Source organism: Corvus kubaryi, unplaced genomic scaffold (assembly GCF_017639235.1).
Source record: "Corvus kubaryi isolate FWS band 111438036 unplaced genomic scaffold, C.kubaryi_AGA036_p1.0 37063, whole genome shotgun sequence".
Lineage (NCBI taxonomy): Eukaryota > Metazoa > Chordata > Aves > Passeriformes > Corvidae > Corvus > Corvus kubaryi.
The window spans coordinates 249,232-275,616 of record NW_024581023.1 but is presented as its reverse complement, the minus strand read 5'-3'; the positions used below and the strand labels follow the sequence as shown (position 1 = coordinate 275,616).

The 26,385-nt window shown below is 50.2% G+C and overlaps 1 protein-coding gene across 23 annotated transcripts in view; it reads right to left on the bottom strand.

The window, feature by feature from the left end:
- Nucleotides 1–5,709: 5,709 nt before the first annotated feature.
- Nucleotides 5,710–26,385, bottom strand: part of SCRIB (scribble planar cell polarity protein) — a 97,261-nt gene continuing 76,585 nt past the window's right edge. For 17 of the 23 annotated variants that reach the window (XM_042020926.1, XM_042020903.1, XM_042020913.1 and 14 more), the window contains 11 exons: nt 25,349–25,396; nt 24,747–24,912; nt 22,733–22,898; nt 21,225–21,314; nt 20,668–20,856; nt 16,887–17,051; nt 16,022–16,161; nt 15,576–15,613; nt 14,605–14,679; nt 12,896–12,947; nt 5,710–7,904 (listed from right to left, as the gene is read on the bottom strand). In XM_042020926.1, coding sequence (XP_041876860.1) covers nt 7,744–7,904; nt 12,896–12,947; nt 14,605–14,679; nt 15,576–15,613; nt 16,022–16,161; nt 16,887–17,051; nt 20,668–20,856; nt 21,225–21,314; nt 22,733–22,898; nt 24,747–24,912; nt 25,349–25,396 — 1,290 coding nt within the window. In that variant the 3' untranslated portion in view covers nt 5,710–7,743. Of the gene's footprint in view, nt 7,905–12,722; nt 12,757–12,895; nt 12,948–14,604; nt 14,680–15,575; nt 15,614–16,021; nt 16,162–16,886; nt 17,052–20,667; nt 20,857–21,224; nt 21,315–22,732; nt 22,899–24,746; nt 24,913–25,348; nt 25,397–26,385 lie in introns of all 23 variants that reach the window. The other 6 variants (XM_042020921.1, XM_042020927.1, XM_042020916.1 and 3 more) reach the window with 5 other exon arrangements.

Below are 26,385 nucleotides of genomic sequence, written 5' to 3'. Positions count from 1 at the left end.
CCGGCTGTGCCCTGGGCACCTTGTCCGGAAGGATCCTGGGAGAGACAGGGTCCAAAGCTACGTTAAAATTAAAAAACCCATCTACCGGCTTCCCTCAGCCCCCTTGCTGGGTGAGCTCGTCGCACGAGGGATTGGAAGTGGTTAACAGCTGGTTGGGCAGTACTTGCCCTCTGCCCGGAGAAGCTGTGGCTGCCCCGTCCGTAGCAGTGTCCAAGGCCAGGTTGGACAGGGCAACCCGGTCCAGTGAAGGGTGTCCCTGCCTATGGGAAGGGGGTGGGACTGGGTGATTTATAAGGTTCCTCGGACCCAAACCATTCCATGATTCTATGAACTCATGCTGGGAAATGTTGTCACACATTCCTGTCCCATTGCTCCCAAAAGAAGATTCTGTAGTTTTTAGGCTGCTTTAGCCAGCTAATCATTGCCTAGTCCTTTGTTTAATAAGATGCTCCTTTCCTGTGGTTATGATATGGATAAATTCATAATATTTGGGAATTGCTGAGATGAGGGCAACAATACAGGGAAACATCCATTTAGGAATTCATTGCCATGCCTGTGCCCTGGGAATGTCACTGCCCACTAAAGACCTAAAACTCGTTTCTGTTTGGTCATTGGGTTTTTTGTCTTCCAAAACAAGCAAAATTAAATAACCTTGACTCCTGTCAATGTTTCTTCCATGGAAAATGGCTGGAGCTGCTTGCTTGTTCCTTCCTGTCCTCAGGGAGTGGAAAAATGGGTAATATGAAAAAAAACTCGGAAGTTGTGCCGGCCCACACTTATTTGTGATAGCCTCATGTAGGGACCCCAGGTGGCACTTTGGCTGCACTGACGAGTAAATCCTTCTCAGCTGGATCTCCTGGAGTGCAGGAATTACTCATACAGCAAAAACTGAGGGAATGAAGCAGCTGGGAGTCTTTTAAGATCTAGAACTTTTCTCCAGTGTCTGTTTTAAATTTACTGAGGTTTCTTTTAAAAAGTGGAGATCCTCTGGGAAAGGCTCAGTTAGTATCAAAGGAGCCTGTGTGTTCCATCTGTTTCCATCCCCACGGGTTGGAGTGAGAGTGAGGAACCACTTTGTAATTAAACTTAAGAAATGTCTTCTGATGGCAGCACTGGGACTGTCTTTGTGGACAGTTCAGGTGTCACCAGGTGAGATGGGTGTCTCCTACCACTGTCTAGAGTAATTTGCAGTGAGTGAATCATGGAATCATGATTCTCTGTTTCTCTGACTATCCCAGGATTCAAAGGTGGTGTCTTGTCTCAGTTAAGCTGTATTTGTAGCGTTTACTCTGAGGACAGGGAAGCAGTGAAGTTAACGGTCAATGCCAATTCATGTTTAGGTGGAGTTTGAGGGATTTTAGTTGCACATGTAAAGCATGCGCAGGTTTTGCTTCATCAGTGTGTCTGAGGGCATAAAAGGTAATACATGTTTGGAGTTAATGAAGTACTACATTTGCAGTTAATGAAGGAAAATTCAGCTCCTGGAGGGTCATTCATAGAATCACAGAATCATGGAACCTGAGAATGGTTTGGGTTGAAGGGACCTTCAAGACCATTCAGTCCATCCCCCTGCCATGGACAGTGAGAACTTGACCTTGAAGACTTCCAGGGATGAGGCAGCCACAACTCTGGGTAACCTGTGTCAGGGCCTCACCATCCTCACAGGGAATAATTTCTTCCTTATATCCCATCTAACCCTGCCCTCTGGGAGCAGGAAGCCATTCCCCTTGTCCTGCACTCCAGTCCCTTGTTCAAACAAGGGGAAGTGCCTAAAGGGGCTCCAAGAGAGCTGGAGAAGAACTCTAGACTAGGGCATGTGATGTGATGATTGTATGATCTGTCTTAGAAGAAATGCCAGTGATGAATCAAACACCTGTTTGATTCTCTCATACAGGGGCTGAGACTAAGCAAACCTGACCAGGACGTCAGCCAGTGCTGGATGCAACAGGAGGAATTGCCAGACATGGAGGTACCATGGTGGGAAGGTGAGAAAAGCTCAAATAGTGCTGGTAGGAGTGGCTGGAATCCAGCGGTAGTTCAGGGGAAACCCTGTGAGGGAGGAATGCTGCAGATAACCTGAGTTCTGGAGACCCTGTGGTGCAGAATAGAACAAAGTCCTCAGGTCACTGTATAAGTGACACCGTGTAGAGGCAGGTGAGCAGGGAACCCAGCCAGAAGGACCGTATTTAGTTATGAATGAAGCAAAACTGGCACCAAAGGGGAGGATGTAAAGGCCAATTGTTTTTCTCAGAGAAGATCAAAATGAAGCAAAGGAGGGATGAGCAGAGAAAAGGATGGTCAAAAAATGGTAAAGAGGATCAGAAGATATGCAAATGGTGTAATCTAGAGCATTTCAGGGTACCCATCAGGCAGCCCCGCCTTTGGTCAGTGGAGCCTGGAGCAGGACAATGGACTAAACCTCTTTTCCTGACTTACAATGTGTATTGAACCTGGGTTTGCAACTGGGAGGACTTGGAACGAATGGGCAGGGCATAACCCTGGAGTGGATCCAATGGAAGGATAAATGGATAGAGCATTCTGGTATCACCATATCCGTGCCCATTCCAGGCCTGTTGGCACTAACCTAGAATTGTAGAATGTTTTGGGCTTGAAGAGTCCCCCAACATCATCTAGTTCCATCTTCCTAATATCCTTAGAAAATGTTGCCAGGATGAAATGCCATAGAAATAGTACCCCACAATAAATTGTTCTGTCATGGAAGTGCTCAGTATCCTTTCTGCCCATGCCAGACTCAAACAGATGTTCTCATTGAGCATAATGCTTCCTTCTGCTTTTTTTTTTGCCTGAGTTTTCCTGAATAAACCCAGTTAGAATGTCTTCTTTTGACGAGCAATGTCTTGTGCTGACATTGGTAATGTCCTGCCTGCCAGCATAGTGTTTCATGGTGGGTTATGTCCATTGTTCCTCAAGCTCTGATGCCTCACAGAATTCATCTGCCAAAACCAGGTAGCAATAACAGCACCGTGTGCCCCTGCCACATCCTGTGGGAGAGGGAATGAGGAAGAGAGAATGGGAGGGAGCAGCTGCCAGAGCAGGAGCGCAATGTAGGGTTGCAATGAAACTCCAAATTTATCCTCATTGCAGCTGTTTTCTATGGAATACAGAATTCTAGTTTCTGCAGAGGGATGTGATCAGGACATGGATGATGTGCTGCTGGAGATGCTGGAGACAAAATCCATTAGAATAAACAGTGAGTTTGGAGTAATTTTATCTGTGAGAAGCTGTCACAATATTGCTGATACAGAGGAGACCACTGGGATAGCTGAAAAAGAAATCTCTGCAAGCCCACCTTCGCAGCAGCTGCAGTAAGGGAGGCTGTGTGCCATGGGAGAAGAGGCGGGGGAAAAGGTCTCTGTTTATAAGAGTAATTGTTCTGTTATTGATTCCTCATACATATGAACTTTGAGGTAAGATTACATGTTCCTGGGGGAAACATGCACAGGCTGTTTGGGAGGTTCCATCCTCCAGCAGTGCATTGTTGCAGTCTGATGTGTTGCTGATTATGCCTCAGGTAAAACACAGATGTCAATTTTCTGAACACTTATTTATAGCCTGCTTTCACTTCAGAGTGAAATAGGTTGATTTCAGAAACACTAATTACACTCTTTTGTACAAGGTCTGAAATGAGCTTGTGCTTTGGTCACTCTGTGGTGTAACAGGAAAAGCAGAGGAAAACTAAAAGAAGGGGAATGAGGTTGGAGTGGGGGCAGGTAGTGTCTTGTTGCAGAAAACAATGAATTGCCCCTTTATGGCGGGGAGGGGATGCTTGCTTTGTCCTACAGGAAGGGCTGTGGGTTGCTGGGTCTCCTCTGTCAGGAGGGCTCTCTGGGGGCTGGTACAGATTTTGGAACAGGCTTTAGCTTGTGTTTAGGTGTGTGGTTCATTTCTTGTAGCAGGATAGTACCTGCTCTTTGTCCAGGTACAGTCAGGGGCTGTTACCCATCTTCAGCTTTCCTGTGGCATCAAGATGTGATGCACGAGGACACACGGGCCTGGAGCCCAGTGAGGTGGCTTTGCCCAAGGCCCTAAGATGGGCAAACCAAACTCCTGTGGTGGTGGCAGTGGTTGCTGTGGCATGGGAGGTCCTGCATTGCTCTGGCTTTGGGGTCTTTCACTGCTCCATGTGTCACTAATGGTGACTGTCAGCACAGAATCAACAAAAGCTACATGTAGCAGCAGCAAAAGTGGCGCTGAGTTACAACCACAGCTTCATCTCCTCCAGCCATTTGTCTCTAGAAGCAGCTGGTGGGAGGTGGGCAAGACTGGAAACCAACATTCTCCAGCCTCCGGTTATCCCAGGTGTTCCAAGGGCCACATTTCTCAGAGCTGAGGAACAGGTAAATTTGTTGTGGTTTGCAGCTTCCATGACAGCCCCTCCTCTCTGTCGGCAGACAGTCCTTGAAGAGAATCCTACAGTTATTCCTGCCTGCTATTATATATGGAGGGAATGCAGGGAAGGAACACAACAATGCAATCCCTCACCTTACGTACCAATACCAGACAGGATTGACTCCTGAAACCATTTAGCAGGATCAGAGGGGTAGGCTATGCAGGTTCACACCTGGAGTTGTGTCCAGATATGACATTCCCTACCCCTCTGTCTCCCAGAGCATGTCTGTGAGTCACTGCTGCTACACAAGGCAGTCAGATTCAAGTGTTTCTTGCAAACTTTCCAACCCAGCCAACTGTGCTCTGGTCTTTGCCTGTGCAGCCTTGGAGATCTTTGCATTCTCCCTATATATTGAACTGGGTTATTTCTGTTCCTATTTATATAAAAATCATAGAATCATAGCATGGTCGAGGTTGGTAGGGGTCTTAAATACCATCTAGTTCTAATCCTACGTGAATAATCCCAAAATAAATATCCCTAAATAAACAATTTCCATTGATGATGTTCCTGTGTTTACTTTTTTCTGAAGGGGTAACTACTTCTCATTGCCTAATCAGGATTCAGTTGTGGTGGGTAAATTACACACACTGAGAGAGAAACCTGGTGGTAAACCTGGCCTAAGGAAACTAAAGTGGGGAGAAAAGATACATTAAACCCAGCAAAGGACCCATATATAGAGCCTGTGTGAGGCTTGCAATTCAGACTCCTGAACCTTCATGTTGACCAAGGACAAAGCTATTCCTGAGGTACCACATGGCATAGCCAAGGCCCCTTTTCCAGCTGTACCTGTCACACAGGTGGAATAATGAGGCTGAGGTCCGGCACTACCTTGTCTCTAGGAAAAGGAAATCCACCCTCTCTTTCCTGAGACTGCTCCTCTTTCCCTGGGGTGGTAGAGCGTGGTGCCCATCCACTGAACCAAAGGAAAACCTGGTTGAGCTACAGGAAATGGGGTTGGTTTTTACCAGTCAAACTATTTTAAAAAACTTTAATAATCTAAACAAAATAGTGTTGGGTCTTGTTTTGGATTTTTTTTTAACAGAGCCAAGTAAGGAAAGCTTGCTGGTTTCATCATCAAGATCAACTGTGTTTCATATTGTTATTTTTCTCCCATCCCTGAATATTGATATTCTCACCGCTGGCAGTAATTTGGGTGAGCATTAATTTCTGCTTTCTCCCAAAAGCAGGAAAAGCAGGAGCATCTTTGCTGGATTATGCTGTGGGTAACAACCACCACCAAAGTGTTGATACTGAAATTCCAGACTTCACACAGGGCAAACCACTGTGACTAAAGGCTCTAAAATGTAAAGTAAACTTTATTATCCTTGAACCACAAAATAGATTTCTTTGGTTGTACAAATTTCACTAGTTACAGTCTTGATGCGCTAATTTTCCCCTCGGAGTCTCTTGGGAGAGAACGGGAGAGAATCCAGAGCCTGGCACCAGGTACCGCACAGGGAAAGGAGAGAAGAATCACAAGTTAGTCACCAAAACCCAGCCAGGATTGTTTCCAAAACTGCTGTTGTTAAAAAGCAAATGCTAAAATTAGATTTAAAAAGGAAAAGCTCAAATTGCTGATGATGGAAGCAGCTTGCAGCTGCAGTGTGAGATTATCAGAGTTCCCCCTTCACAAGTCTGTAAAATCAAAACATACAGAGTCAGTTAAAATGATCCGCTGGATTTTGGCATGAAAGGAGAGGCTCAACTAAAAAACTGCACCCAAAAAACTGCATCCAGCTCTTTCCTTCAGCAAATGTACAAGCAGATGTGCCTGTCACTGCCCAGCTGTGAGGCTCAAGGTCCAACCCTGGTCTTACTTGGGAGTCAGAGAGCACCAATGGACAGGGAAGGGGATTGTGCCGAGATCGGACCTTCCTCACGGTTAGAGGCAGTGAAAAAAAAAAAAAAAGGGCTGTTTCTCCTCACTAGTGGCAGCAGAGGCTGATGACAGAGCTGGGAGCAGCAGCTGTGACCTCCACATCTGCAGAGCTCACATGATACAGAACCTGCTCACAGCCCTTGTTCCACATGTGGAAACCAGAACTCACACCCCCACTCATTTTTCATTTTCCTTTTTCCCTCTTGCATGGGCAAACGTGCATTTTCCCTGTCCTCCACGGAAAGGGGCCTGAAGCCAATGAGCTGGCAAAGTGGAACTGTGTAGTTATTGCAAGGCACAGGCCAGCCCCATCCTGCTCTGTGGCACTCCTGATGCTCCCTGCCGGCCCCACACCAGGCACCCCATGACATCCCGCTCCACCCCACAGCCAGCCGTGGACACTGTGGACTCCCCACCAGTATCTCCTACGTGTAAGATCCTGTAACTCCCAACCTGACCCCAGCAATGCCACATTCTACCCATCCCCAGTTCCTGAACTCTACCACTAAGGTACCTGCTGTCACACCTCCCACCTCTGCCACCATGTCCTACCCCAGTTATCCTGCTCCCCATTGCTGCCACACACCGCCTAGACCCCTGCTGTGGCTGTCGGCTCCGTCCCATTCCTGCCCCAGCTGACCAGTTCAGCCCCAGTGCTACAGGAGACAGACTCCTCTGACACTCGTGTGCTCGTGGAGCGGCTCACACCATGTGTGACAAAGGGGGACGTGACCATCCAGGGAGGGACCTGTCCCCAGGACAGCACAAAGTCCCAGCAGGAGCAGTGTCCCACCAGGACCAAGGCACAGAGCTGGCACAGAGCTGGCTCTGTTTTCCTTGAGCACAGAGTGTCAGTGGCAGAGGGAGGCACTTTGCTGGAATTCTGGTGGGTTTTTTTCTCTTTTTTTCTTCTTTTGCCTCCAAGCTTCCCATTCCCAAACACTCCCAAAGGGAAGTGAGGTGACACAGTGCAGGAGGTGGGAGAAAATGCTTTTTGGCAAAAGACTGGAAATTAAACAGGAGTAAAGGCAGGCTTCCTCCTGATTCCCACCAGAGGAGAAGCTCCTTTTAACCACTACAAAACCCAAGTTGAGGCAGTAACAGCTGGAGCCCAACACACTCTCACACTCCTACATTCTCCCTGTCCTACCCTTCCCCACACACAATATTTACAGGCTAACAAGCTGCCCACTGTCCTGGCCACCCTTCCTCTCCATCTGTCAGCAGTCAGTCCAGTGTTGTCCCAGTTTTGGGATGTGCCCCAGTGCACTGTTGGGTGAGAAACGAGGGCAGTTCACAGCCTCAGAGGAGTCAGTTGGCCACAGAGCTCACGGGAAGCTCCGGTCCCATCCAGAGTCTGTAGGCAGGGTGGCAGCCTGGTGCTGTCCCTGGAGCACAGGAAGCTCGGAAGGGCTGTGCCAGGCTAGTCCATTGCCCAGGTGTGTCGGGTCACCTATGTGGGGACAGCGGTCTCCAAACTACGCCGGCTGTGTCGGAGCTTCCGCTTGCTGCTGTACAGGGCCATGTCCTCCAGCGCTGAGGGAGTTGGTGCTGATGGATCCCGTGTTCCTAATGCATCCTCTTCCTCTGGCTGCCCATCCTGCTCCCGGGGAACTGCAACGGCAAGAGATGTTTAGGTCTGAAGACAAAGCACTGGGTTAACTTCGGTAAGATATTGAGAAGAAATCCTTCCCTGTGAAGGTGGTGAGGCTGTAGCACAGGTTGCCCAGAGAAGCTGTGGCTTGCAGCAGCCTGGTCTAATGGAAGGTGTCCCTGCTCAGGGCAGGGGGTGGGACTGGGTGATCTGGAAAGTCCCTTCCTAGCCAAACCATTCTGTGATTCTGTCAGCACACAGCTGGCACAGTTAATGCAGATGTTAAGGCTATCATAGGATGACAGAATGGTTTGTGTGGGAAAGAACCTTAAAGCTCATCTCATTCCATCCCCTGCCACAGGCAGGGACACCTTCTACTCGATCAGGTTGCTCCAAGCCCTGTCCAGTCTGGCCTTGAACACTTTCAGGGAGTGTTCCAGGGTATTCCCAGGTGCTAGATTTGGGACAGCACTGGTCTCAGTGACTCACAGTAACCCCGTGCCCAGAACTTTCTGGTGACCTGTAGCTCATGTAGTGACCGCTGTTGATCCTGGGAAGAAAGTGCCATGCGTGAGAAGACACCTGCCTGTAACACCCATCATTCGCTCAACATGACTGGAAGTGCCAAGCTGTATGAAAAATCAAGTGTCCTGAAATGCTTCTGCTCTCCAGACCATGGACCCACCCTGACTTGGGTCTGTGGGGGGCTGAGGGGTCCCTCTGTCAGGGAGGGGGAGGAGCATCTTTGATCACAGACTGGCCCAGCTGGTCAGGAGGGCTTTAAACTTACTGGCACCACAGAGACATGGTGGGACAGCTCCTGTGACTGAAGTGTTGGAATGGGAGGATCCAGGCCCTTAGGGAAGGACAGGCAGGGGCAAGGGGGTGAGGGTCACCCTCTATGTCAGTGCCCAGCTGGATGCAGGGAGCTGCACCTGCGAGGCTTGAGGAGCTGACCAGAGCTCACAGGTCAGGACTGCAGGGACAGGTGACGTTCCTGACCAGAAAGACTGAGGGGATGAGATCTCCATAGACAGATGGGAGCAGCCTCACATTCACAAGCCTTGGTCCTCATCGGGGGGGGGGGGAAATTCAACCACCCCAGTATCTGTTGGAAGGACAACCCAGGAGGGCACAGGCAATCCATGAGCTTCAAGTGCAAATTGGCTCCTGGGAAATCTCTCTAAAGCCTTTGGATGCAGCAGAGAACCTCAAATAGAGAAAAATCCATGAAGATCTGTCAGACTAAAGGCTCAGTCTGCGGAGCTGTGCCCTGTGTATCACCCTCTGCTCCAGATGCAGGTCTCTGGCAGCGGGAAGCCATTCCCCCTTGTCCTGTCACTGGAGGCCCATGTAAGAAGTCCCTCTCCAGCTCTCTTGGAGCCCCTTTAGGCTCCCTGGAGCTTTCTCTTCTATAGGCTGAACACTCCCAGCCCTCCCAGGCTGTGCAACCCCAGAAAGAACACTGGGGTTTGGAAGCAGGGGACTGATTCTCAGACAAGGCACACAGGTATAAAAGGAACATGAAGATAAAAATCCAGCCTGGGTGGGTGGGGAAGGGAATCCCATGGCTTAGAGAGAAGTCAGTCCTTTTAGATCCTTATGCCAAAGGAGCCCCCAAACATGCAGGTTTAGTGATCCCCACGCAGCACAGTAAGCTTTAAAAACCTTTTGACTGTACCCTGGGAAAAGCTCTACTGAAAACAAATGGGGCAGCTTTGGTGGGCAGATAAGGAGTTAAACCACAGGAAAAGGGCAGGAAGGTGCTGCCCCAGGACCCAGCAGCCAGGACTTGGGTCAGTATCTTGCAGCTGAGGAGGAGGAGTGATAAGGCTGTGTCGGGAGAGACTACTGATGCCACCAAGCTGTATCAGGGAGTCACATGAAGCTCAGTTATAACAAAGTGCGGCATGATCCATACAGCTGAAGGGTAAAATGACGCGGAAGGGGAAATTTACTGCAAATGTGAATAGATTCAAGAAACAAAGAGCTTTAAAATCAAAGCCTCTGTCCTAGAAAGTGCAAACCCACTAATGGCTGCAGCCTGGAGCAATTCTGGAAGGAACTACTTCCTGCATTTCTTCTTTTATATCCTTTTCTGGCATTCCCAGTGGCTCCCATCAGACCCCAGATCAGCCAGAACCTTGTGCTGACTTGGTAAGTTCATTTTTACAATACTGGATGATGTTTAAGCTCAATAAAAGGAACAAGAATCCTGACTGCATAAAAGAAATGCACCATCCTTAAATGAGATGATGGCTCTGTAGGCACTGGCAGAGATTTCTGTAGACTCTGGCAACTTCCCAGCAACACCATTTCACTTTGAGGTTTAGGTATTGGAAAAGATGGGAGAACACAATTCAGAACATCCTCTCCTCCTGCACAAATGTGCCACACAGCTACGTCTGAGCACTGCACGCAATCCTGGTCCCCTCCTCTACCTTAGAAACTGATGAAATAAAAAAGGTCCAGATGAGTGTGGCAATTATTCCCACAAAGAGGAGCCAGGATTCATCAGCCTGGAAAGAAGGGAACTGCTGCTATATTGGCTGACATGACTGGCACAGACAGAGCAAGTGAGACACAGTCACTCACTGCATCCCAGAAGACACAACGGAGTTATCAAGAAACAATTAAAGTAAATAAAATGCCTCATTATGGAACTTGGTATCACAATGCTCCATGGAAGATTAAAAAAACCTGCACAGTTTTATAGAGGCTCATTCCATTGCTCATGCAGATACAACACCTGGCTCAAGACATGCCTACACAATAGGTGAGCCCAGAAAATTGAGAATATCCATCTATGCAAGCTCATTTTCCCTGTTTCTCATGGTCTTACCCTAAGAACCAACTTCCAGCCAAACGGAACCCTGATGTATCCTGAACCAGGACAGGCCTCACATGTTTCCCATCCTGAGAGAAAACAGGAAATACTGGAGGAAAGCACAGGCATTGCCACTGGTATGAATCCAGATTCCAGTTTTGTGAAATGTTGGCATTTTGGTAGGAAAGAACCTGTGAAATGCAAGTCTGAAGAAGAAAAGGATGGATGTAAGTCTTTGGAGTAGTGATGTGACTGAAAAGCCTGGACAGGGATAAATTAAAGCCACAAGAGGGCAGAGAGAACACGTTTGGTTCTTCTGAGTGTAAGAGCTGCGGGGTCCTAGGCAAAGGTCATTATCTGACAGCAAGCAGGCCAGGCCAGGATGAGGAGGCACTGTTCCTGTGGAAGCTGCTGCAGAAACCAGACAGTCCACGTGGGCAAAGACCACAGGGACAAAAGCAGCTTCTCACATCCCATAAGTAGGTGTCCAGTAACAGGAGTAACACAGAGTCATCAGGGGAATTTCTGGAACCTGACGGTTGCAGGGTTGGGAAGCAAAAGACTGTCTCCAGGTGATCTGGAAAAGTTGTGCCATAACATGAGGACATTGCATGGTTCCACTCTAAAAATGCTGCTCTGCAGTTCAGTAACTCCATGGCCTCATGGAAACATTGGAATAAAGATTTCTAAATACATTTAAGAGATGACGACCATGAAGTCAGACCAGAGAATGGAGGGAACTGTTTCTGCATGGACAAGAGGACAAGGGTGTGCTGGGAGGAGTGAGATGCTAACACTTTCCTGCAGTTGGATATTCTCAGAGTTCCTGACATAACAGTTTGCTAGCACAAAGTTTTAAGAATTGCTGTGAGTCAAAAAGCTGTAATTCCATGATCCAAGACAATTCTGATTATGTTGGCTGGAATGCTGCACTGCCTGGAAGAGTGAGATGGGATGGGGGGATCTAAAAAAGCCAGGAGAGCTTGGTCCCACACCAAGAGAGCTTACTTGCATGCTCACCTGCCATCCTTTCCAGATGATGTGGGAGAACCTTCTTCTTTTGTTTGTGCCTCACACATCACAGGTGATTTAAGCATTACTTATGGACTAAGGGCTGGGTCTCTCGATGAGCACCACACTCTTTTCTTTCTGGCTTTCATCCCATTTGAGGGCCCAACAGAGCAGTGACAGGCAACAGCGAGGTCTGAACGCCCTAAGCAGGAGCTGGTATTTCCCAGACCTTCCCTGACCCCTCAGTTCCCTGCACTGACTGAACAACCAACCTCAAGAGAATAACCCAGAACTCAGAGGATGACTCTGAGGGATAAACAGATACTGGTCTCAGGAAAGTAAGTTTTTCTTGAGTGCTACAGCACAACCTCCTGGAAACAGCTCAGCCATGGATCAGCTGTCTGGGATGAAGCCTGTACTCAAGAGGAATTTGTCAAGATAAAAGGAACTGGGGTTTTTGTCAAATAAAGGGGGGAAACATGCAAAACAGATAGAAGCAACCAGCACCAACTGTTGGAGCTAACAGGAGTGCTCCTACAGAGCAGGCAGGTTCTGCAGAGCTCCACGGTGCTGCTACAGCCACTGGAATGAACTGGGTGAGAGTCTCACCTGTCTGTTACAGCTGGGGACAGGCAGACACACCCAGCTGGACAGCCTGGAGATCCAGCTGCAGACCTTTAATTCCTGCTGATTGAACTGACCATGTCCACAGATCCACGAGTGTAAGTCAGAGCCATCCGGGTACTGGAGCACCAACTGCTCCAAGTCTGCACCAGGATGAATTTACCTGCATGATTCCCTTTTCCAGCAAAAGAGGCACAAGACAGCCCCTGAATGATGGACATCATGCACCTGCAGCAGGTGACAGAGGCCGAAACTTCCCTGCCACATCCTGCTACCACTCTACTCCAGGACACAAAACTGGAGAAAACCAGGCATGCTTGTAACACACCACACTGGGAAAATTAGTCATCACTGAAGCACAATGCAAATATCCTACCCAAAATGAACGTGGTGAGCACGGAGTTTTCATTCTAGAACAGACAAAACATGACATTGCTTCAAGCAACAGAAGGTGAAGTCCTCAGGGTGGTTCCACAAGCAAAGGAGAACCCTCCAGAACCACATCAGGGAGCGAGTGATACAGCGATGACTCCTTTGGCCTGGGCTTACCTGAGTTATTTCGGTCATCGACGTATCTGAGGTCATCAGCTGCATCAGGCGACTGGAAGAGAACAGCAAATGTGATCATCCACACCTGCAACACTTGTGCCCAGTAATTCCCCACCTCCAGCCTTCCAACACCCTACAGAGAACCTGCTGCCCTCACAGGCACTGGCATTGCCACAGCTGGGACACGGCCGCAGAGACTCCAGTACCAATCCCTCATGCTTGAGTCAAGCATCCACTGCCTGACCTGTGTGTAGGAAGGAGAGGAAGTAACACAAAAGGCAGAAAGTGTAAAAGAGTGAAGAAAAAGGCTTTAAGCTGGAAGAGGGGAGATTTATATTGGATATGAGAGAGAAATCTTTCCCTATGAGTGGTGAGGCCCTGGCACAGAGTGCCCAGGGAAGCTGTGGCTGCCCCATCCCTGGAAGTGTCCAAGGCCATGTTGGATAGGGCTTGGAGCAACCTGGGACAGGGGAAGGTGTCCCTGCCCATGGCAGGGGGTGGAATGAGATGAGCTTTAAGGTCCCTGCAAACCCAGAACATCCCAGGATTCTATGAACTATTGCACTGTTGAGAGAAGCCCACAGACATTGCCTGAGGATTTGGGGTGCAGCCTCCTTTGGAGGCACCTTCTCAGCTGTATGCAAAGACCCAGTACTGCACCTGGGGAAATTTGGGTGGTCTGGAGCTGCCACGGGGCTCAAGCAGCCAGTCCCCCAACTTGCCTGGAACAGAACCTGGAGAGGGGCACATCCCAAAGGAAGGCACTTCAAGAAAACGATGAATGACTTTCAAGGGCAGAGCAGTACCACAAGGGACAGGTGTCAGTGAAGAACAGACATCAAATAATGTAAAACTGCCTGAGAATTCTCAAACCACAGCTCTGCCACAGCCAGCTTGCCTTTGGAATGACACACCTTGGGCCAGGACCTTTGTGTCCCCACAGTAAGGTGAAGCCCAATGTGGCAGTGCTTCCTGGCTCTCCATGCACAGGTATCTGCTTCATGGTCTGTATTTAGAACTAAAAAAACCCACCTGAAACCGTTTAGACACAGGGTACCTGCTCACATCAGCTGTCATGAATGCCATCAGTGGCTGACTGACCCAGGCAGTTACAGCTCCCAGCCCTAGAAGATTGGTTCCAGTGGCCCCAGAGCAGGGGATAGGGGTCAGGATCACTTCCAGAGCTGGGATTCCATGACAAAGCAGCTTAAAATAGGCCATTTCAGGAAGAAGCACCTCACCATGGCATTCACCCTCAGAACCGGGTGTTTACTCCACAGCTCACTGACAGCAGAACTACAGCTTGAGAACTGGCACCCCAGCTGCTCCTCAGGCAGGACACCAGACACATCCCAGCTGGAAGTTCACATCTGCTCCAATTTTGCATTTTTTAGCCATCATTTCTGTAACTTTTTCTTCCCTTTTAGTTCTCATCTTTCACTTAAAAATATTTCAGGAGCCATTCCAGTGAAGATGAAGTTGTTTTATATCTGCAAAGCTTTTGTCATTCATTTTAAAACCATCTGGACCAACGTTTTTCCTAATTCCACTTGGCTGAAGCCTCCAATAAGCCCTCAGTTTTCAGCAAGTGTCACTGCCCCTACACAGGCAAGGCCTCTGCAAAGGGGTTCCCCAAATCTCTCAGCCTCAGCTCTTCCACCAAACGAAGTCCTGACCTATCTAAAGGTGGCTCAGCATGCAGTTTATACCTGGATTTCGTAAACAGGTTTGGAGGAAGGAATAGCAGCAAATTCCCGGTAGTCAAACTTCTTTTCAGACATTGACTAGAAGGGACAGCAGAAGGGAAGAAACAGAAAAGAGAAAGTGAGGGGAGAGAAATGGATGGAGAAGCAGCAGCAAGCTGAGCAATCTGAGCAGAGATCACAGCAGAAGCAGAGGGACATCCTCAGGGAGAGGCAGCAGTGCCTGGACAGAGCCTGGCACATGGGACATCCCTGGGACACTGCCTTTGGAGCTCTTCTGGTGTCAGGACAGGGGTTTTGAGTCATAGAGGAAACATCATGTGCTTCAGTGAAATGCTAATGCACACCAAGTCAGGTAGGAAACTTGTTTTTGGGGGGAAATTCATGGCAAGATTCCTGATAGCTGGAGCACAGTCAGAATTTCAATCCAGAGCTGCATTATGGTGTGGTTTCCTCTATGCAGCTGCTCCCTCCCTGCTTTCCCTGGTCTGGTCTCACCAATTTTTACAGTTCTGTGCAACGATGTCCCATGGCATTTACTCAGGGTTAGGAAAAGGAAAAAGCTGGTTGCAGCTGAAGGTCTGTTTTGTGCTATTGAGGAAACACAGGGCCAAAGTCCCTGAAGTGAAGTGAAAGGCTTTCAGAACCCAGGCAAAGGCCTTCAGAACCCAGGCAAAGGCCCTCTGAGCATGGTGAAAAACTTTCTGAACAAGGAGGTGAAGAACCAAGGAAAGGACAACATAATAAAATAGGGAAACAGAAAGCAGATGTCATATGGGAGCTGCAATAAAAGGGGGTGCCTCTAGCCAGGAGTTTGGCCAAGTTCCATCCACTGACCCTCTCACCATTCCCTGCACCATGCAGCCAGGCCTGGCTCAAGGATTAAGTGGGAAACCACAGCTCCCAGGCACAGCCAAGTAACCAGGGAATCCCAGGATTTAGGAAAGGTGAAAAAAGCAAGGAGGAGAGAATCATACCAGCCTTCCTGGGGAAGTGACGTTCCTGGGGCTGCAATCTGCAAGAGGTGACAGAAGAGCACAGTTAGTGACCGGCTGGCAGTGTGACATTCACCCCCTGAAACAGTTCCTTCCACTCAGCAGCATTTCAGTGTGGTGACACCAAGCTGAGGGCAGACCCTGCCTTCTGCCACCCCAACAAACACCTCATTACTGCTTTTTCGGAAAATCAGGATGCTGATTGTGTTTCCACCCTGGCTCCCTGGAACCTCACCTCTACCTCATGTGTTCTACATCACATGTTCTACAGCTGAGGCCCATGCCCCTGCTGAGAGATGCCACATGCCCCCAAGGACCTTCCAGCCAGGTTGAAGGAGGGAATTGCTCCCCACAGCTCTGCTTCTGAGTAGGTTAAGTTCAAAGAGCACTGCCCATTTCCCCTGGACGCAGCAGCAGCCGTTCAGTACCTTCCAGCGGCGTTGGAGATGGCGTCGGAGCGGGCGATGGTGACTCTGCCAGCTGCTCCAGCGTGCTGCGTTTCTTCCCCTCCTTGGACTTGGCAATAACCATTTGGGCTTTAAGAGCATCCTGTTCCAGTGATTTCATCCTGCCTCAGGAATGGGGTCGGGAGAAAAAGCCATCAGTTACTGCCCCGTTGGTGAGGGGACATGTGCCATCTGTGTGCAGCAGTGCAGTGCCAGAGCCCACAGGCTGAGCGCAGATGGGTGGAACAAAGCCCCCAAGGGTCCCCAAGGCAGGCAGGAGGACAGCTGGGTTAGCTGCCATCCCAAAACACACGTCATCACATGTGCCAAACAGACAGAGCCTGAAGCTATGGATCAACACACTAAGCAGCTGTGGGCAGTCCCAGAGGTGCCACACAACAGGACAGTGACCCAAGCTGGGGACAGAACTGCAAGGATCACATGAGCAGGATCAGTCCTTGGGGGCTTTAATCTCTTCTGTGCTCAGTGTGTTGCACCTTAATCCTCCTCAGCCATCAGGAGATCATGAAAGGCCAGGCTGGATGGGACCCTGAGCAACATGGTCTAGTGGAAGGTGTCCCTGCCCATGGCAGGGGTGTGGAACAAGATGATCTTTAAGGTGCCTTCAACCCCACTCTGGGATTCTGTGAAATAGCTGTGGAAAAGTGGGCCCAGCCCTCAGAGACATCTGTTCCTTTCTCCCCATCAGACAGCCCCAGCATCCCCCCTTGTTCTCTGGGCAATGGACACCAGGGACCACTCCCACGTCCTCCTGCCCCAGGAGGCCCCAGTGGGGCACAGGGACACAGACAGGAGCATGCAGCTGTGGGGAGGGGGCTGTGCACACCTGGATTGGCCTCCTGACCCAGGGATTCTTGAGGCGTGACTCTGCACTGGGCTAGACATCTGAGCTGGCCTGGCCCCAGGAGCAGGTGCCCACTGCCGGGACTGGTACAGCTTCCTGGCCAGATCCTGCTCGTACTGTTTAATACTGTCTTCAAGAGCTGAGGATCTGAGGAGGAGGAGCAGGAAAAGGAAGAGGAGAAGGAGGAGGAGGAAGAGGAAGAGATGATGGTGATGAACATTGCAGCAGACAAGCACAGGAAAAGAAAGAAACAGATACAGGAACATACCCTGGTGAAGGGAAATATGGGTCTGACACAGGGGCAGCCTTGGCTAAACTGGGTCCCAGATCTGATCCTGCCCAACGCTGGCCACTGCTGAGGCAGCAAAAACCCCTGGAGGCAATCTGGGATTGTGCCCAGGAGCATCAGCCTCAGAGCCTCCACATCCAGAGCTGCCTTCCCCCTGTGCTGGGAAGGGACCAAGAACAACTTCAGACCCAAGGGAAAGGTAAAGAGTGTGAGTGTGAGTCAGCCTGAGGGGTGTGGGGCATGGGTGGGTGTGTGCCACACATGGGACAGGCTCTCAGTGTACACTGGTCATGTGTTACATGCACCTCTGCTGGACCATGGGAAAAGGGGAACAAAATGGCCAAGCATGACACACAGTTTTTGTCCTGGCACAGATGTAACTGAGGGTGAGCATGTCCCTAAACCAGCATGTGTGTGGGAGGATAACTGCCCAAATGCCCACAGGCCTGGCCAGGCACCTGCCCCTCAGTGTGCACCAGTGGCTCTGAACCTCCCTCTTCCCACGGTGCAAGGGCCTCGAGTGCCAGACAAGGGGGAATGGCAGAGTTAGAGGGCAGAGTTAGATGAAATACCGATATTAAACCCTTCCCTGTGAGGATGGTGAGGCTCTGGCACAGGCTGTCCAGGAAAGCTGTGGCTGCCCCATCCTTGGAAGTGTCCAAGGCAACCTGGGATAGTGGCGGGTGTCCTTGCCTGTGGCAGGGGGTGGAACCAGACAAGCTCTAAGGTCCCTTCCAACCCATCTATTCCATGATTTCATGACTCTGTGCCAGGCTGTGTATGCCCAGAACACATGTGTAACATGGGGCTCTGTGTGTGTCTGCGGGGTGCCAGGGGGGGAAGGAGGGGCATCACACATCCTGGCAGAGCACTGATGACACAGGGAGAACAAGGAAAGCCCAAGTACGTGCAAACTGATGGGGTCACGAGTGACAGCACAGAGCAAAGAACTGGAAAGAAGCAGAAGACAGGAGATTAGAAAGGGAGGAACAAACCCAGTGGTACTTGGAGAGAACATGGGTTAGTGGGGCTGAGCTCTGTGTGTGGGACAGTGCAGAATTTCCCCTGCAGCACAGGGGCCTCTGGAGACAGAACCTGATCACATCATTGTGCCCATTCCAGAGCTAGTGAGGAGAGACCTTGAGACCACTGGATCCTCCTGGGAGATCTGTGGCAGCAGGGAATTGTCTTACAAAAAGGAGCACATTAGGGTGACTGATTCCAGCCCAAAGCATCAGCCAGGCACTTCTCCAAGAACTGCACAAAAAGCTGTGTCTCGGCACTGGAAACAAAGTGGAACTGAAGCCCTGGTCTGCCAAACTTAAACCCAGAAAGGCTGGATCTGACAGCTCAAGCAGCTTCTCCTTGACAGGTATTCCCTCCTTGGGAAGACTCTTCTTTTGCTAGCCTCATTTGCCATGGACAAAAAGAGACTGAAGGTTTGGGATGAGAGGTCTCTCTTCTGCCCACAGTGGACAAACCCATGGTGCTCCACACTCACTAACCCTCCTACAGTGTCATGTGAAACTTACTGTGCCCTGAGCAACTCCAGCCACATCCTAGCTGGCCCAAGACCATGGGCAGATAAACAGTAACATTACAGGAGCAAACCATACCATCACATCACCTAAAACCATCCTCTCCCCTCCCAGCATTTTTCAGGTTTATCTGCTGGCAATGCCAAGCTCCTGGAAGAGCAAAGTCCTAAGACTGGAGCTGCACACCTGGGACATCAGCGATGTATGTCCCTGCATGGACTCTGCTTCCAAAACTCTGCATGGACAACATCCTGTTTCTCCTTTTGACACCCACCTTAAACAAAGCTTCTATTACAGCATTCCTTGGATACAGTCATGCCTAGGCATGGATCAGAGCTGACAGATCTCAGAAAGCCTTCCCCATCATGTGAGGAATGAACCTGGGAAGTAGAGGCACAAGGGAGTGAAACCCTTGCATGTCTCACTGGGAAGGGATGGCAGATTGGGCACTCCCCCTCTCCAAGCACAGTGATGTGGATTTCCAGGAGAGGCCTGGCAGGAGGTCTGAAGACCAAGAATAAGTTTGTGCAGGATGTCTGACACTGTGGTGCTCGCACAGGGTCACAGTGATGGCTGGTTTTGGCTCTAGTTCACACTGACAGCTTTTCCTGAGACAGAGATGTGTGATTACAGCCCTCTGAGCACCTGCAGCACAAGGAACTCGGTGGTCTCTCCAACCTCATAAGGAAGGACATGGCAGGGCAAGGCAGTCCCTAAAGAGGCTCCAAGACAGCTGGAGGGAGACTTTGGACAAAGGCCTGGAGTGACAGCACCAAGGGGAATGGCTTCCCACTGCCAGACAGCAGGGTTAGAGAGGATCTTGGGAAGAAATTCTTCCCTGTGAGGGTGGTGAAGCCCTGGCACAGGGTGCCCAGAGAAGCTGTGTCTGCCCCATCTCTGGATGTGTTCAAGGCCAGGTTGGACAGGGCTTGGAGCAGCCTGGTCTAGTGGAAGGTATCCCTGCCCATGGCATGGAGTGGAACTGGATGTTTGTGATGGCTCCTTCTCACCCAAACCATCCTGGTGAGATGTGAGATGCTAATCTCAGAGAAAATTTGCTCAAAGCCCCAGAACATCAGTCCAGCTCTCACTGAGGATCCGCTTTGCACTTCTCCATTCTCGGAGCCTCCCCAGGAGCAACAGCAACATGATCATCCATGTCAAGTACAAACACTGGAATTGCTAAGTGGAATCACACTTCACAGTAATCCCTCCAGTCTTATCTAAAACCCTGTTCCTCTCCAAGCCTCATCCAAACCCCCAAAGAGACAGTTCAGACTGTCCTTTGAATGTCTCCTACAGGAATATCAGGAGAAGAAAAACTATCATTAGTTATAGGAGCAGCCTGACTAGTTTTTGGAAGGAATTCTATGACACAGTAAATGCCTGGACTAGCTTCAAGTCTTAAGTTCTGAGTTAGGAAGACTTCTTTCTTCCAGAACAATTTTTAGTCACTCTTTCATAGCTGATGAAACAGCTCATGTGGGTAAGAATGGCCTCATCCTGTCAGTGTCTTGGCTGCAGCACAATTTCCAGCCCAGCAACACTGGAAATACGAAATTCCATTTTTTGTTTTGGGTATGTGACCTTGCAGCTTCAATAACACCATTTTACATGGGTTAGGAAGAAGGCTGAGGGAAGGAACACACCCACCACAACACATAGCTGTGGCAGTGTTCATCATGAACTCCCCATGTCCATGGCCATGCAGGCATTGTGGGAAGCTGGCTGCCCTCTCCCCTGGGTGCTGACAGAAGTGGACAAGCTCAGCCAAGCCACCAGTGCTTTGCACTGCTTGAACAGATCCTACATAACCTCCCTCAACATCTGCCTTTGAAGGGGTCCCTTATTCCCTGGTTTTATTCCCTTTAGGCCCCAGACACACAGCAGCTCCCCTGCTCTGGCCCAGCACAGGAGCAGTGAAGCTCTGGCTCACCGTGCTGCCCTCCACATGGCCCGTTTCTCTGCCTCCAGAGCCCGGCGTTCTGCTGGAGACAGCTCCTTCTCCTGCCCGCTCAGCAGCTCTGGGCTCTGCATCCGCAGCCGCTCCTGGTGCCGCCGCTCAGCCTTGGCCGTCCGCACTGGGGCCCCGGGATCCGCCATGCCCACGAGCGACGGGCTCAGCCTGGGCAGAGAGAGAAGCGGTGACAGGGAGGCTGCCTGTGGCCACCACAGCTCCCTTGCCTGGGAGTGGCAGCTCCAATCGCCTGCTCAGTGCCACATCCACAGGCTGCCGTGGTGTGTGGGAGGACACAGAACACAGGCAAGTTTCTTGTAAGGAGTTTCTGGCTGGACGGGGCTTGGACTGACTGTCCTTGGAGCAACCCCTGAACGGCAGGGGGGTGAAACCAGATCGTCTTGAAGGTCTCTCCAACCCAACCCATCCAGGGATTCTAGGAAGTTGGGTCTTCCTCCACCAAATCCTTCCTTTGCAGCCCCTGGCTGCTACAAAAGGAGATACTATCCAGCCCCTGCCCCAGCTGCCCCACTCACCCTGACATGGAGTTGGTTCTCTGCTCAGACTTGATCCCCTCTTCCAGGGAATTCCTCTGTGAGCTGCTGTTCTCACCGTGCTCCAAGGGCCTGGAGAAAAAACCCCTCTGAGCTGCAGCACCACAGGCTGCACACCCAACGAAGGGTGGGACAGGTCCACCCCCAGAAAGCAACAACAGGTTCAGGGTGAAGTCACACCCGTCCATGGCTTTGCTCAGCAGCTCGTCCACCATTGCTGTGAGCATTCCCGTGGGGATCTCCTAAATGTCCATATTGGTATCAGAGCCCATTTCCTGCAGCAGGAGGTCAGCCAGCCACTAACACACACACACACACACACACAGACAGAAGTTTTTCCTCAGTTTTTCTAATAAAAATATTTGCTGGGCTTTCTTTTCCTCCAGATCTTACCCTTCAGTCCCGGGAACTTGGACCTCACACTTGGGTTTGTTAGATGTGGCACAAAGGAATTGCAAACAGAGGAGCCCAAGAAAGATTCGCCTTGGAAACACTAGTCACCTGATCCTGATTTTATACCTTTATTAACAGATTAATTTGATCATTACAAGTTCTTCCATGAGATGGGCCATGGAGCTGCTCTGAGGGCTAGAACCTGGCTGGGAGAGCTGGGGGTGTTTGGTTTATAGTGACACTCAGCCCTGATTTTTACTGCTCAAGTTCATTTTAATTAAATTTCAGTTTATCTTCCAGCATGAGAAATATTTCAAGAAACACAACTTCAGTCTCTTCCACTGCCTCCCCTGCATTCAAGTGTAAATAATAAGACACTAAAAGTCATCTGATAGATCCAACCTTCCTGTTCTTCAGCATCCCGTGTTTCAGTATAAAAACAGGAAGGAAAAGTGGGACTTCCCAGAGAATCAAGGAGCTGCATTTGAGTGCTTTCCTCCTTGGAGCTGCCTCAGCACAGAAGGGGCAAGGAAAGTCTCAGGGCATCATTATGTGAGAAGTTCTTCAACTGAGACTGGCCAGAAAAACAGAGAGAAATGAGATTCCACATGCCAGGGTGTTTTTTGCCACTGTGACTGAAAAGTTTTTGTGGAGAGGAGAATGTCTGTCCCAAAGATTTCAAAGACAGATAAGGACAGCTTCAGCTTCACTCCAGTGCATTATTCATTTACCTGTAGCCTTTGAGAACCCTTTTCTCATTCTTTTCTCAGTTCTACACCCAAGAATTAGAAAAAAAACCATCAAGGTAACCTGGAGGCCAAGTTCCAGAGAACAGGGAAACAAAAGCCTAAAAAAACTCCAAACCTGTTTTAGCATCACTTTATCATTCAGCTTATCTTGAATCATCTCTCTGTAAAAATCAACCTCTCCACATATCCTTGGGCACAGCTGACGGAGCTGCTCCCTGACAAGAGCGAGCTGGAAAACTTGGCCTTTTCTATGCTGAAGAAGAAATCTTGCCCAGCCCTCTTCCCTGAGAATTCCTGGGACACCTCTGACACGTGCGTGGTGCAGGGCTGCCTGTGTTCCTGTCTTACCGAGCTGCTGGAGCCTGGATGCTCCTTCCGTTCAGCCTCTCGACCTTGTACTCGACGCCCTCGATGATGATGCTGGACTGCACAGCCTCAGGCACCTGCCTCACCTCCTCATCCTCCTCGGCTTCCTCCTCCAGCAGAAGGGCTCGCTGCTGCTGCAGCTTGCGGGCTGCCAAGGGAGACAGGAGCCAGCTGACACCACAAAGCATTCGCTGAACCCCCAAGGATGGGACCTCTGGGCAGGTCCTTACACTGAACCCCCCAAGGATGGGACCTCTGGGCAGGTCCTTACACTGAACCCCCCAAGGATAGGACCTCTGGGCAGGTCCTTACACTGAACCCCCCAAGGATGGGACCTCTGGGCAGGTCCTTATGCTCCTCATCCCTGCAAGTCTGGGCTGGGTTCAGTCTATTCCCTCTCCATGGACACCTTTGTTCCTCCACACTTCCACTAATGCTTCAGATGAAACAAACTGCATCATTTCCTCAGTCCTCCTTCCTTTATCCACCAAACTTCCATTCCTGGACACTCTAGGGGCAGATTTCCAGCAGCTCCTCATGCCCAGTGTTGTCATTCTCAAACTGGAAACTGAGTACAGTCTCTTCTGCCCTTTTCCCAGAGGGAACAGCCCTGGGAGTCTGCATCTCCCCACTGGTCTTCTGGAGGAACCAAGGCCTGGGGTGATGGGTCCCACACATGGCAGTGGCCCTGGGAACCATTACGCTGGTGAACACAAGTCACGAGAGGGTCAGGAACACGAGGAGACAGAGAGCAGGTGGCTCTCTGAGGCAGGTGTCCTGCAGGTTACCAGTCCCCAGGGCTGTTCCTCAGGGCTCAGGCCTGGGACCAGTTCTGGGCAAGATTTTTATTAATACTTTTATCTGGCTGCGGGAGCTGAATGCAACAGTAACACTTTGCTAATGATGCCAAACTGGGAGGTGCTGGTGACTCTCTCAAGGGCCATGAGGCCTTGCAGGAGGATCCAGACAGGCTGGAGCATTGGGCAACCATTAATGGCATGAAATTTAACCAGAGCAAATGCCAGGTTCCACAGCTGGGACAGCACCATGCCAGGTCCAGGTACGATTTGGAGAGGAGGGGCTGGAGAGTTCAGTAAAAACTCTTTTTTCCACTTCACATTGTTCCTCATGACCTCCTAAAACAACTCTCAAACAGGAGGAAATTACATCAAAAACGAGAGCAGCAATTTATCTCCTACTGCAAACCTAAAGCAGCACAGTGAGCACTGAGAGTCTGAGAGCTCTGCTGCCAGTCGTGAGTGAGGGTGCAGCTGGCACAGACTCACTGTCTGCAGTGGCTTTAAAAATGTTACTGAAGGGTTTACCAACTGCAGACATAGAGCTGCTGCAGAGTGCAGAGGAGGGATATGGGAATACTCCGAGGGCTGAAGCCCCTCTGCTCTGGAGACAGGCTGTGAGAGCTGGAATTGTTCAGCCTGGAGAAGAGAAGGCTGCAGGGAGAACTTACTGCAGGCTTCCAGTACCTACAGGGGCTCCAAGAGACCTGGAGAGGGGCTTTGAACAAGGGCCTGGAGTGACAGCACAAGGGGGAATGGCTTCCCACTGCCAGAGGGCAGGGTTGGATGGGATGTTGGGAAGAAATTCTTCCCTGTGAGGGTCCTGGCACAGGGTACCCAGAGCAGCTGTGGCTGCCCCATCCCTGGAAGTGTCCAAAGCCAGGCTGGATTGGGCTTGGAGCCACCTGGTCTAATGCAATGTGGCCTTGCCCATGGCAGGAGGTAGGACTGAGTGAGCTTTAAAGTCCCTCCAACCCAAACCATTCTGTGATTTCATGATACAGGACACCCTGAAACTACAGCACTTCCACCAACCCAGAAAGCATCAGTGGAGCATTCACAGAATTCTTCAACATTCACTTACTTCAAATTATTCCCAGGCCTTACAGTAACCACCCATGGGCTTCTGGAAGTGCTGCATTTCCACAGGAAAGGAATCACTTAACAGGACAAATTTCTGTGCACATATTCCTATGTACCTTCCTCCTCTTTCATTTTCTTCAGGTCATCCTCCCCCACCAAGGACACACGCTTGGGAGGCTTGTCCAGGTGCTGCTGCTTCACCTCAATCTCAAAATACTTCTGCCTCTCACGGAAGGACCTTTGCTCAGGGCTGTGCTGTCCCCCAGGGCTGTGTGTGGCCATCTGCAAGAGCCACACTGCTGCCCACAGGCCACCCAGGCACACCATTGCCCACGGGTCACCCAGGCATACCACTGCCCACCAGCCACCCAGCCACTCCAGGCTGCCCACAGGCCACCCAGCCACACCACTGCCCACGGGTCACCCAGCCACACCCACTGCCCACAGGCCACCCAGCCACACCACTGCCCACGGGTCACCCAGCCACACCACTGCCCATGGATCACCCAGCCACCCCAGGCTGCCCATGGGTCACCCAGCCACACCCACTGCCCACAGGCCACCCAGCCATGGCACCCTCCCAATGTCACCCCAACCCTTACTCTGTCACCTGCCCCACACTGTTCTCCTCCTCCTCCCCAGCCCTCCCACACTGTGACCCCATCTCCCCATCCACAGCCTCCATGACTCCCACCTTCCTTCCAGCCCCAGCGCTCACCTCCAAGGCCATTTTGGTGTTTTCTGTGCTGCTCTGACCAGACAATTCCTAAGAACAGAAATAAACAGGCATGTTCTAAAAAGAAAGTTTCCAGCCACTCCCCAGCCATCCTCCAGCCATGTGTCCCCAAGGCCAGACCAGATGACACAGGCTCCTGAAACTGTCCCAGAATTCGCACAGATTTAACAAGGTTTAACAACGATCAGGAATGAGGATTTATGTTAAATTGAGGGTTAAACAGAACATGGTGTGACAACTTCTGAAAGGGCAGAAACTGAAAAACACACACAAAACAGGAGCAGGGGCTGAGCTAGAGCTGGAGGGGGTTCACAGGAGCTGGCGGGAGTTCACTCACACTTTGCTTACATCAAAGACAAAACCGCCCAAAATTTACTTTGAAGAAGCAGAGATGCCATCAGAAAGAACGAAATCTGTAATAAACTGGGATGCGTAACAGAATACTGGATGAGTAGAAGTACAGGGGGAGGAAACTGATCCACAAAATCTATCTGTGAACCAGGAATCCATAGGAATAAACTGAGAACTGCAAATGAGTTATGGAAAAGAAGAAAGTTTTATAATTAGACAAACTGAAAGGACCCACAAAAAGAGAGCAAGGAGATGACCTCTGGCTTTATCCAAACATACTCCAAAAACTAATTCACAATTCAGAACTTGAGTGGATTGGCTTGAGCAACCTCCTACAACTTTGGAGGCATTTGAACAATGCTCTCAGGCACATGGTGGGATTCCTGGGGGTGTCCTGAGCTGGACTCGATGATCCTTGTGGGTTCCTTCCAACTCAGGATGCTCCAGGATTCTATGGTTCTTACACCCAAGGCTGCCCTATTTTGCATGGGGGACTGAGGCAATGACCTCCATGGCCTCACCTAGCCCAGACTGTACCATGATTCAACTATGTGGAGGGGAAAAGGAAGAGTTACAATGAAGATCAAAATCTATTCAAAAGTATTTTAGCACAGGTTTAGACTGGCCCTGCTTGGAATTTCAGAGTTCCTTTGCATGAGAACAGCATG